The sequence below is a fragment of the Peromyscus leucopus genome, chromosome 16_21 (assembly GCF_004664715.2).
Source record: "Peromyscus leucopus breed LL Stock chromosome 16_21, UCI_PerLeu_2.1, whole genome shotgun sequence".
In the NCBI taxonomy this organism is placed as follows: Eukaryota; Metazoa; Chordata; class Mammalia; order Rodentia; family Cricetidae; genus Peromyscus; species Peromyscus leucopus.
Genome location: NC_051084.1, coordinates 49490649 through 49503261, shown reverse-complemented (window position 1 = coordinate 49503261; position 12613 = coordinate 49490649). Strand labels below are relative to the sequence as shown.

Here is a 12613-nt window from a genome sequence, read left to right as displayed (position 1 = left end):
CTGAACTGGACCATTCCGTGGGTAGAAGGAAAAGCTTGTTGGAGAAACAAACTACTGATCTGCCTCGGAGACTAGAAGACAGCGCCTGGCCGGAAAGCATGCAGATCTTACATAGTCGGCAGGGGGGTTCCAGCAGTTACAGGCGGTTACCCGGGAAGTAGATGCCCAAGGTGGCTGACTGTTGCCGTGGATAAGGAGGTTCCTGGGAAACAGAAGGATCCTGAGGAATGCTGAATTAAGGCCAATAGCAATCTTTTCGTTTACCCTGTCAGAGTCTTTCTTAGGACCTTGTCTCCAGCGCTGCTGGGGAGAGGGAGGGGGGCACTTGGGACCCAACAACTTTTTTTTTTTTAATTTTATTTTATTTTACAATACCATTCAGTTCTACATAACAGCCACAGATTCCCTTGTTCTCCCCCCTCCTGCCCTCCTCCCCTTCCCCCCAGCCCACCCCCCATTCCCACCTCCTCCAGGGCAAATCCTCCCTCCGAGGATTGAGATCAACCTGGTAGACCCAGTCCAGGCAGGTCCAGTCCCCTCCTCCCAGACTGAGTGAGCCAAGTGTCCCTGCATAAGCCCCAGGTTTCAAACAGCCAACTCATGCAATGAGCACAGGACCCGGTCCCACTGCCTGGATGCCTCCCAAACAGATCAAGCCAATCAACTGTCTCACCTATTCAGAGGGCCTGATCCAGTTGGGGGCCCCTCAGCCTTTGGTTCATAGTTCATGTGTTTCCATTCGTTTGGCTATTTGTCCCTGTGCTTTATCCAACCTTGGTCTCAACAATTCTCGCTCATATAAACCCTCCTCTTTCTCACTAATTAGACTCCCAGCGCTCCACCAGGGGCCTGGCTGTGGATGTCTGCATCCAGATTCCTCAGTCCTTGGATGGGGTTTCTGGCACAACTATTAGGGTGTTTGGCCATCCCATCACCAGAGTAGGTCAGTCCTGGCTGTCTCTCGACCATTGCCAGCAGTCTTTTGTGGGGGTATCTTTGTGGATTTCTGTGGGCCTCTTTAGCACTTTGTTTCTTCCTTTTCTCATGTGGTCTTCATTTACTATGGTCCTTGTTCTCCCTCTCTGTTCATGATCCATCTGGGATTTCCCGCTCCCACAAGCTCTCTCCCTCGACCCTTGCCCTTCATTACTCCCACTCATGTCCAGGTTGTTCATGTAGATCTCAGCCATTTCTCCGTCATTGGGCAATCCTCGTGTCTTTCTTGGGGTCCTGTTTTCCAGGTAGCCTCCCTGGTGATGTAAGTAGCAGTCCAGTCATCCTTATTCCACCTCTAGTATCCTCCTATGAGTGAGTACATACCATATTTGTCTTTCTGAGTCTGGGTTACCTCACTCAGGATGATATTTTCTAGATCCATCCATTTGCCTGCAAACCTCATGATGTCATTGTTTTTCTCTGCTGAGTAGTATTCCATTGTGTATATGTGCCACAATTTATTTATCCATTCTTCAGTTAAAGGGCATCTAGGTTGTTTCCAGGTTCTGGCTATTACAAACAATGCCGATATGAACATAGCTGAGCATTCCTTTATGATTGAGCATTCCTTGGGTATATGTCCAAGAGTGGTATAGCTGGATCTTGGGGGAGATTGATTCCCAATTTTCTTTTTTCTTCTTTTTAAAGATTTTATTTATTTATTTATTTTATTTATTTATACAGTGAATGTTCAGCCTGCAGGACAGAAGAGGGCACTATATCTCATTGTAGATGGTTGTGAGCCACCATGTGGTTGCTGGGAATTGAACTCAGGACCTCTGGAAGAACAGCCAGTGCTCTTAACCTCTGAGCCATCTCTCCAGCCCTCCCAATTTTCTAAGAAAGCGCCATATTGATTTCCAAAGTGGTTGTACAAGCTTGCATTCCCACCAACAGTGGAGGAGAGTTCCCCTCTTTCCACATCCTCTCCAGCATAAGCTGTCTTCAGTGTTTTTGATCTTAGCCATTCTGACAGGCGTAAGGTGAACGCATTGGCATAGGAGATCACTTCCTAAATATAACACCAGTAGCACAGACACTGAGAGAAACAATCAATCAATGGGACCTCTTGAAACTGAGAAGCTTTTGTAGAGCAAAGGATACGGTCAACAAGACAAAGTGACAGCCTACAGAATGGGAAAAGATCTTCAGCAACCCCACATCTGACAGAGGACTGATATCCAGAATATATAAGGAACTCAAGAAATTAGACATCAAAACGATCAACAGTCCAGTTGAGAAATGGGCTATAGAACTAAACAGAGAATTCTCAACAGAGGAAACTCAAATGGCTGAAAGACATTTAAGGAATTGTTCAACATCCCTAATCATCAGGGAAATGCAAATCAAAACAACTCTGAGGGACCTAACATCTTTACACCTGTTTTGTACCAGGGTGTGAGGACCAACCGGAGTCAGGGCTTTTCCTGGGAGGTTGCTGTTTATTTACTTCTGTTTTGTTTTAAGATAGGGTCTCGTTATGTAGACCAGGCTGGCCTGGAACTTGCTTTGTTCCTCTTGCTGCCTCCTAGCGCTGGGCCTAAAGGTGTGTGCCGCCACACCCAGCTCTGTCTCCAGTCTTCGATATCATTAGCATAATGTGACAGTTGATAGCTAAAATTTGGTCGAAAGAACAGTGGGTGAGTGTGTGGTGTGAGTGTGTGGGCTCAGTTATGATCTGGTTATGATCATTTTTAGATCACTGTGCTAACTAATTTTATGTCAACCTGACACAAGCTAGAGTCACTGGAGAGGAGGGAGAATTGAGAAAATGCTCCTTGAGATCTGGCTGTAGGCAAGCCTGTAGGGAATTTTCTTAATTAGTGATTGATGGGGGGGGGCTGTATGGAATTTCTTAATTAGTGATTGATGGGGGGGGCACAGCCCATTGTGGGTGGTGCCATCCCTGGGCTGGGCTGGTGGTCCTGGATTCTATAAGAAGTAGGCTGAACAAGCCAGTCAGCAGCACCCCTCCAAGGCCTCTGCAGCAGCCCCTGCCTCCAGGTTCCTGCCCTGTGTGTTTCCCACCCTCACTGTTTTTGATGGTGAACTGTTATATGGAACTGTGAGTGAAATTAACTCCTTTCCTCCCCAAGTTTATTTTGGTCATGGTGTTTCATCACAGCAGTAGTAACCCTAACTAAGACAGTCACTGATATTCTGACTAAAATACACAATTTAAAAGGAAGTAAACAGAGTGAGTGAATTGTTTGCTTTCTCGGAGTTTTCTGAGATCTGTGCTATAAGCCGATGCCAAGTCTGCCATGAAGCTTTTAGCAGAAGCTTGTCGTTCGCTCTTAGCTCGCTGCCCTTGCTGCCTCTCAGTTGGAATTAAGCCATGCTCTGTAGTGTGTTAACTCTAACATGTTCATCGGCGTTTCCGCTGACACTTGGTAACAACCTGTGCTTTTTAGCCAGAAAGTGCACTGCAGTATAAGCAGATTGGTAAAGCGTGTTCAGTATTGGTGCGAGGGAGATCAATCTCAGCGGGTGGAAGCTGTCTGTGCCCTGTACACGGTTGCTTTGCTGATCTGGTAACAGTTTCCTTCTGTGCTTTACAGGAGCTCAGGCTTGCGTGCTTGTATTCTCCACCACAGACAGGGAATCGTTTGAGGCCATTTCCAGCTGGAGAGAAAAAGTAGTAGCAGAAGTTGGAGATATACCAACTGTGCTTGTACAAAACAAGATTGATCTGCTGGACGATTCTTGTATCAAAAAGTAAGATGACATGATTCTTGCACTTCGCCCCATACTCTTTCCTGTCCTGTGTGTCCTCTGTGTCTGCCTCCCAGCCCCCTGGCTTAAGTCTGCATTAAAACGTTTCTCATACTGACTTATCCTGAAATTCTCTCTATGTGGTGGACATAAAAATCTGTGGCTTCACCTGAAAAGAACTCCGCAGGTCGCCACAGTAGACGGGCTCGTGTGCCGCGGCTTCGAAGGTGGTGCACGCCTAGATCCCAGCACTCCCGAGGCTGAGGTGGCCGTAGCCCTGCACAGGAAGGCCCAATTTCAAAACAAAACAAAAGAAAAGAAAACTTAAAAACGGGAAAGGAAGAGAGCAAAGCATCTCTTGATCTCTAGGTGTTTTCATGGTTATAGTAAGTAGATGTTCTGTGTCGATGGGTTAAGGGAAGTTTGGGTCCATATTCAGAACTTAATTAGCTTAATTTTAAAAATTTAAAAATGTGTGTGAGTGCTTCTGTGTGTGTATGAGAGAGAGACAGAGAGAGGGAGACAGAGAGAGAGAGAGAGAGAGCCCGAGAGCCCCTCACGTGGAGAGAGACAGAGGGAGACAGAGACAGAGAGAGGGAGACAGAGAGAGAGAGAGACAGAGACAGAGAGAGAGAGAGAGAGAGAGAGAGAGAGAGCCCCTCATGTGTAGGTCATGTTATTTGAACCAGGGTCTCCACATGAACATGGAGGCCACTTCCAGCCTTTTTGAAAAACCAAAACAAAGCAGGCAACCAAGGCTAGCAGGTAGTGAGCCCCAGTGATCCCCCTGTCTCCGAGCCCACCAGTTCTAGACTTCCAGGTGCAGAGGAGACCACATCCGGCTTCTTACTGTGGTCCTCATGGTGGTGCAGGGAGCCATCTCTCCATTCCCTCAAATTTCTTAGTTAATCATCCAGATAATTTTTACCTACACATAGCTATTCTTCATTATTAATAATATTTTGCTAGCTTTGTTTTGGTTTGGTTTGGTTTGGTTTTTCGAGGCAGGTCTGTGTAGCTTTGGAGCCTGTCCTGGAGCTCACTCTGTAGCCCAGGCTGGCCTTGAACTCACAGAGATCCATCCCCCTGGCTCTGCCTCTCGAGTGCTGGGACTAAAGGCGTGGGCCACCACCGCCCGGCCTATTTTGAGAACTTTTAAACACGTGCTTTATTTTTAATTTTTCTTTCTCTTGCTCTCTTCCTGCTTTGCCGTTTGAGAGTGTGTGTCTCTGTGGCCTAGGCTGCGTAAGCGCATTCTCCACCCAGGTGGCCTTGTACATGCTGGGGCTGGGTTCATGTCCTGCACACATCCACTCGAGCGAGCGGGTCTCGCTCACTGGGGGGCGGCCCTCTGTAGGGCTGCTCAGATGTTCTCCATATTCTTACAACATGGCAGCCATTTCCTAGGGAGGAACTGTAATGACTTTGATGACCCCTCAGAAGTGTTTTGGTGGACACAGGCCAACCTTGGCTACAGGGTGGGGGGAGCACTACCCAGGGAAGGCAAGACCGGAGGCTGGGCCCACAGGGAGCCAGACTGCAATCCCAGTACCTCTCCAAGCGAAAGAGTCCTCATGAAGCTAAAATTTACTCTTACTGATGTGGCCATGAATGTGCTCACTTTAGCTCTTGGCAATGAGAGTAAATAAGCAACTTACAGTGTCATAAATTCAAGTAATGTTAAAAATAAATAATCTTTTAACATGGTCTCATATCCAGTTCTTGTAACGAGGATGACTTTGAACTTTTGACCCTTCTGTCTTCCTCTGAAGTGCTGGAATTCACAGGCCTGTGGCATTATGTGAGCACTCTACCAACTGATCTGTGTCCCTAGCCCCAAATGGAGATGTCCTCTAAAGAACAGTAATGTCCAATTGTTTTGTGACCTTTATAGAAATGCCTTTGTTCACAAATATGGTAAATGATTGGCATTTGTCCCACATGAGCAGGCAAGATGGAAGTCCCCTCAAGTGATGAGCACTCAGCGTCCCATGCATTTGAGTGAAGGGGAGCCTCTCAGAAAGGACCCCACGCCCCTCCTCCTAGCCCCCCCCAGCCCCCCATGCTCCCATATCACTTATCAAATACACTTGAACAGTAACTTTCGGGAGAGCCTCTCAGCGGACAGACAGACAGACAGACAGACACCTTCACTGGATTTGTGTTTGTTGTGCAGTGAGGAAGCCGAGGCCCTGGCCAAAAGGCTGAAGTTAAGGTTCTACAGGACGTCTGTGAAGGAGGACCTGAATGTGAACGAAGGTGAGGTGCGGCGTCTTTAAAGCATATCGCAGCAGGAAAGTGGTGGGGTCTGTCTAAATGCTCTTCTGTCATGCTTAGAAACTGGATTTCAAAACAGCTTGAGAACAGAATTGTCTTCTTGTCACATTGTTCATTTTGAAGGTATTCTGTTCCAGGAGTCCTTAATTAATTATCCGCTAATAGTTGGGATTACTTGTTACTCTTCCAGAAACTCCTGAGAGTCTTAGGAGGCTACTTTTTTTTTCCCCTGGGTTTTTTTTTTTTTTTTTTCCTGTCTCTTAAAATCTAAGCCATGGGGCCAGCAAGGTGGCCAGCAGGCAAAGGTGCTCACTGCCATCCCTGACAGTGTGTTCAACCCCTGGGACCCTCGGGGTGGGAGGAGAGGGAGCACCAGCTGCCCCCACACCCTCACCCCCCCACCACCACACACACACAAATAACAGAAAGAAACCTTCTAAAACCACTAAGGTGCAAGTGTGAATGGAGACATCTGTGTAGCTCTCGTGCATAACTTTTCAAGTTACTGAATTGTTTTATTAGTCCACCACAGTAGAGACTCCATCAGACAGCAAAAGTTCCTTACTATTTTCTAGTTTAAGAAAAAAAAGGTTAGCCGGGCAGTGGTGGCACACACTTTTATTCCCACACTCGGGAGGCAAAGGCAGGCAGATCTCTGAGTTTAAGGCCAGCCTGGTCTACAAAATGAATCCCAGGACAGCCAAGCGTATAGAGAAATCCTGTCTCAAAAAACTAAACAAGAAAAAGAAAGTAAGATTAAAGAAAATTTGGAGATTTTTCTCATTCTGGAATTTTCATTTTTAGATTGCAGCTGGTTGTCACGTGGGTCTCTATTCTGTAGAGCTTTCTTCAGCCGAAGAAAGTGCATGTTTCTCTCGAGACTGAACTAGTTTAAGCAGGGCGTGGGTGGGTGCCTGTGGTCCTAACACTTAGAAAGTCGAGGCAGGAGTTCCAGGCCAGCCTGGGCCTTGTCTCAAAGACAGAAAAGGATGAGGGTAGTTACTGTTAGCTGGATCTTCATCGTGATCCAAGGTTTTCAGTGGCAGAGCCGGTGTGTACAAGTGCATTTCCATCTCTTCACTGGACACATTTTACATTTACTGGTATCATCACTGTATCTCTCAGAGAGTGCCCAAGTAATTTTTAAAAATTGTATTTTTAACTAAATTGTATACTTCTAATGTAATGTAATTTAAAATGTATGTAGTTAGTATAAATATTGCCATATGAAAGTTGACTTGCTTGCATAGTCATACTGTGTGTGTGTCTGTTCTAGTTTTTAAGTATTTGGCTGAGAAACATCTACAGAAACTCAAACAACAAATAACAGAAGAACCAGAGCAGACACAGTCAAGCAGTAACAAAATCGGTAAGTGCGTCTGCCGGGCACCTGCTCCAGGTCGTTTATTGGGTTGTGTTTACCTTCTCCATGTGCCGTGTGCTCATGTCTTTGAGAAATCCGAGTTCAAACTGTTGGAATGGGATTGCCAAGCTCAATAAGTAGGCACTCTCCTGTTCCAAGAGTTCCAGTACTGCTGAGTTTCCGCTTCCTACAGCAGGCAGCCAGCAGACATGTGAGAGCTTCTAGAAGAGCCGTGTCCACACAGACGGGCTGCGGGCATCATCCTGCCTTTCCCTCCCGTTTCAGGACTCGTTACTGATTTTTTCCCGTTGTGTGCTAGACACCAGCAAAAGCTCCACCGTCCCCGAAGACGACGTTGTTATCTTCTTTTCACAGTAACTGACCATGGGTTTTGGCTTCCACAAAGACGCGAGCCATGCTTGGTACTCCCAGGCTTCTGTCGACACACTGTATCCACTTCTGTCCTTCCATGCACATAAATACCTCCTTTGGACCTTTCCCGGCGTCTGGCATCTTTTCTCTTTGCTGTTTTTTATTGTTCACGTTCCTGTCATGGACAACTCATAGCCATTGAAACAAGATGGCACCTGTGCATGGTCAACCTGTCTGAGGTGTTCCCCTTGACTCCGCTCTTTTCTTCTTCCCGGGAACCAATAAATTCTCTTCCTTTTGATATATAGAAGTAGTTCTTCCTGTGTGTGTGTGTGTGTTGGGGAGGGGGATTCTTGCCCCCGAGTTCTGTAAGCATCCCAATTCTTGGCTCCCAAAGTGTTCTGTCCTGAGCATGCCCAGTGCTCTCTTGCCTTTGTCTAGTCTGTGAGTTGCCTCTCCCATCTAATGTCAAGGAACCATTCATTCTTCAGGGACTATGTAGAAAGCTCTCAATGATCCAGGCCTTTCCAGGCTAGACCTCAGACTTTTCTAACCCTTTGACATTTGGACTTGTCATCCTCAGAGTTGCTTGAGAACCATGCAGTCGAGTTACAAAAATTATTCTCATATTTTAAATACATTTAATGCTTTGTGTTGGGTTATGTTCACTGCTGTCTTTAGCCTCAGTGGCTCGCTGGACGCATGGGTAGAGCACTGTCAAATATGCCCTTTGACCTTTTGTACGTAGTTCTTCCTTCCTCAGGAACTGGGCAGTTAGGGCTTCCCTTGAATCGTGCATTGGGTCTGTTTTCTCACTGGCCTTGAACATAGTATGGCTTGCCGAGGCATGGCGAAGGGAGGATCAGGCTGAGCTACATAAAAGGACCTTGTCTCTAGAAACCCAAAACCAAGATGATGCATTGCCGTACAGCATTACTGTGTATTGTGTATCACCTGTTAGACCCAGCTTCTCGTGGGCAGGGACAGGTCTTGGATCGATTCCTTCATGGTATCTATGCCCAGAGCTTCCTGTATCTAGACGCTCAGCAGTTTGTAAGTTAGCAGTTCCATTTTGTACATGGCACATTTCAAAATGGAAGTAGAATAGCTTTCTCTATCATTCACCTGTCACGTTACCTGTAGGCCACTTTGATTATGACATTTCAGCCTCAGGATGCAAAGAGGTGATGGAGATGGGTGGTGGCGGTGCCGCACAGAGGTTAATGAAGCTGAGCTGTTTGCTTAAAATGTACTGCTCAGGTACAATAAGAAATGAAAACAACTGGGGTGCTTGTTTATATAGGTAATTTTACTAATAAATAATATGTATAGTAAATAATAAAGGTGACTTTGAGGTGTATCAGTTACTCTGTTTTCCTCCGATTTTTACAGGTGTCTTTAATACGCCCGTCGGAAGTCACTTGGGTCAGAATTCAAGTACCCTCAACGGTGGAGACATCATCAATCTTAGACCTAACAAACAAAGGACCAAGAAAACCAGAAATCCTTTTAGCAGCTGTAGTATACCCTAAATTGTTTCGGGGAGGAGAAGAGCAGAATTGCATTCGCAGTTCACTGAGAACCGCCCCCGCGTCGTCGGGTGTGGTGAGTTAGCGTCTTAGGGGACCTTGCACCTCGCTCTGAAGGCTGACATTGTAATGATGCCTGCAGCGCTTGTCGGAATGTAGCTCCAGACCTCTGCTGGAGGATGACCGCCTTGCGGACTCGTTCTAGTTTTTCCCGTTAGACGAAGCACCTCCTGTTTTTGAAGGGACACCATAGGACATGTCGAAAACAGGTCTGCTGAATTTTAAATGCTGAGAACAAAATGAAACGGCTAAATATATCGGTACCAGTTTTACCCTTATGGACCAAGGAGAGATAGCAAGCGTTCTTTGTTGGGAATGTTCATTCTGAATGCTTAAGGAGAGGACTGAAGGAAGACCTCGGACCGACTGGTCAGCCTGCACTAGTGTGTGCTGTCACGGCACTTGTGGGGCGTCTGTGAGGTGTAGACTGTGGGCGTGTGCATGCAGACACCCGGCTCCAGCAAGCGGAGATCTGTGCGCCAGTGAAGGGTTTGTAGATTCTAAGTAATCCGCTCATACAACCATTTATACATTGTGTACCTTTCTGGTCTCACACGAGAACTCCGAGACATATTTTATAAAACAAATTTGAACTTAAATGTGCCATGTGCCAAAACAGCCCCCTGATTTTTACAGTGCTTTACTACTGGAATTTGTATCCGTGGCGTCTTTTAAAGGCAGTTTCCTCTCCCACCGTGTAGGGGAGGGGAACGTAAACATCTGAGTGCCAGGGCCTCTCCCCTGTGAAGTCTCTCCGAAGCCTCTGTAGGCTGGCTCCTGCTGCCACAAGCTTAGCCTCCTCCCCAGGTCCACAGGGCTCTGAACTTTGAAGATGGAGGGAACCATTTTTTCAGAATATACAAAGGATAGTCTTTGGTCCTGACCCAGGTTATGGATTTTCCGAAGCCTTGCAACTCTAAAGCGTTCTTGTGTTTACAAACCTTGTATAGCGTTTTAAGATTATTGCTTAAACTTTTCTGTGGCCTTTGGTTTACATGGCACCTTATCAAGAGCGGTTAGTCCCGAAATGTCTGTGAAGAAATGACCCAGTATGTCAGTGATGGTTGCAGACCTGCAAGTCGGGACACCAGCCTGCCAAAGAGAGATGATTTCATGAGTTCTCTTAGAAACTGATTTTTTTTTTATCGGTGGTTATGTTTTTAAAGTTATAAACTCCTTTCCACATTACTGGTTTTCATGGGATTTCAAAATACATAAAAATGATTTTTCTTGGAAAATGTGCTATAAAGCCGTTTCTATTATTTTTACTAAAATATATAAATGTTTGATGTACTCTCTCTTTTTTTTAAAGGTTACCCCCATTGTACCACCCTTATCCTGCCCAGATTAACGTTGAGAGCATAGTAAAAATCGCTGGGTGCCCTTGTGACGTAGTCCAGACTGATGGCGTGCTTTTCACAACACTGAACCGGTCGGGCATCACCCATCCCCGAGTAGTACAGATGTTTGTTTTGTGTTAGTTGTTAGCACCCCCACTGCTGGTAGTGGAGTTAGAGTGGGGGGAACTTGGTTCCTAACCAGGGTACCTAGGTACCTGCGGGAGTCATGTCTTGTCTCTCCAAATACAGTCTCTTTAGTTTTTGCACAAAGTGTATTTGGTGGCAAATAATCTTAATTGTCATTTTTTAATTGGCAGAATTAAATTGGAAGAATTCATTATAGAACATTGTCGCTTCATTCATAGTCACTAAATGTGTGGTAAAGAGACGTGTAATACTTCTATAAAATAATGACCCAGTCTGATGATGGCTGCTGGTTCCTTAATATTTGTAACAGAATTTTATGTACTTTGTTTTATCCTTTTTTTTTAACGGAAGCCTTTGTTACACATTTGAATTTTTACTTTGCATTGCTATATTTTATACTTAACTATAAAAGGTCTAAAATCAGCCACAAGTAATATTAATTTATCAGTGTGTTCAATTCTGAAACCTTCAGAGGTCATATTGTTTTCTTTTGTGACTGTGACTTTTAAGAACTCAATACGGGCCGGGCGGTGGTGGCGCACGCCTTTAATCCCAGCACTCGGGAGGCAGAGCCAGGCGGATCTTTGTGAGTTCGAGGCCAGCCTGGGCTACCAAGTGAGCTCCAGGAAAGGCGCAAAGCTACACAGAGAAACCCTGTCTCGAAAAAACCAAAAAAAAAAAAAAAAAAAAAAAAAAAAAAAAAGAACTCAATACGGAGTTCTGGTGAAAGCCCTTTGGTGACGCTAGAGAACCCTGTCCAGGACTCCGGGCCATTGTCCATCTGCGCTCCAGTTGACTCTTTGGCATACATCGTCACCAGTTTTTAGTGTCAGGCACAGAGTTTCGGAATAATCGCCATATCTAAGCATTCCTCAGGTTTCTTCTTCCAGTATCTGCCTGTGAATTCAGTAGTATCTAAAACAGCCCATGGAGGGTAATACAAGTAAACGCAGGTCGACCTGTTTCTATCCACTCGAAGTGACAGCCCACATCCTCTTCAGATGAAAGCTAACCCGACCACAGAAAGGATGTGTGACCCTTCCCTGCAGAGTGAAGTCAGAACTTGGGAGTGTGGGCCCCCACGGTGCCTGCCCCCGGGACCGGGGCCTCGTCAGAAGGGTTAAGGTGGGTTGGCCATAGAACCTGATGTCTCCCCCTGAAGTGTCATGCTCTTGTAATGTGAGGCATTGTTAACCTCTGGAGTGATTCTGGTACCTGCTGTGAGGCGCTCTGCTCCGGGGCCCTCGTTACAGCAGCTCTGGCTGCAGGGGGCCACAGGGTGAGAGTTTCCTCCGAGGTACACCAACAACTTCAGGGGTTCACATATGAACCGTAAAAGGCTGTCATACAAATGAAGTTACCTGCATACAGGTAAATAAACCCCAGTTGGGTCTGAGACACCCGGGCACCAAGCTCCCAGATAACGGAACGATCTGGCCACAGAACTCTGATACTACTCCTGGTGTCTCTTGAAGTATCTATCGTAGGATGTTGATAAATGGTATTTTAAAAATAAAATCTTTGGATCAAAGGAAAAACTTAACCCCTTCTATATTTTTGTTACTAATAAATAATGCTTTTGTAAATCGGAATGGGGAACGGCTTGTATGTATTCCTATTGAGTGGTACTTATGCTTTTGGGATTAATTTAAAAATGTACTACTTGATTACAGTTTCAACAAAGATGAATTCCAGTAACCAACACAATAAAACATTTCAAAGCTAGAATGTTGTGTGCTGTGTGTGGGGTGACCCACCAGTATGGAGAGGAATGCTCAAAGGGCCTCGATGTGGTAATGCAAGGCCATCCTTGG

At 45.8% G+C, this 12613-nt stretch overlaps 1 protein-coding gene across 3 annotated transcripts in view; it reads left to right on the top strand.

Moving 5' to 3' along the window:
- Rab23 (RAB23, member RAS oncogene family) overlaps positions 1–10599 on the top strand; it is a 33538-nt gene extending 22939 nt beyond the window's left edge. For all 3 annotated transcript variants that reach the window (XM_028865387.2, XM_028865386.2, XM_037199478.1), the window contains exons 5-8: positions 3558–3714; positions 5888–5970; positions 7265–7357; positions 9116–10599. In XM_028865387.2, the coding sequence (XP_028721220.1) occupies positions 3558–3714; positions 5888–5970; positions 7265–7357; positions 9116–9255 (473 nt within the window). In that variant the 3' untranslated portion in view covers positions 9256–10599. The remainder of the gene's footprint in view (positions 1–3557; positions 3715–5887; positions 5971–7264; positions 7358–9115) is intronic.
- The last annotated feature ends 2014 nt before the right edge of the window (positions 10600–12613 follow it).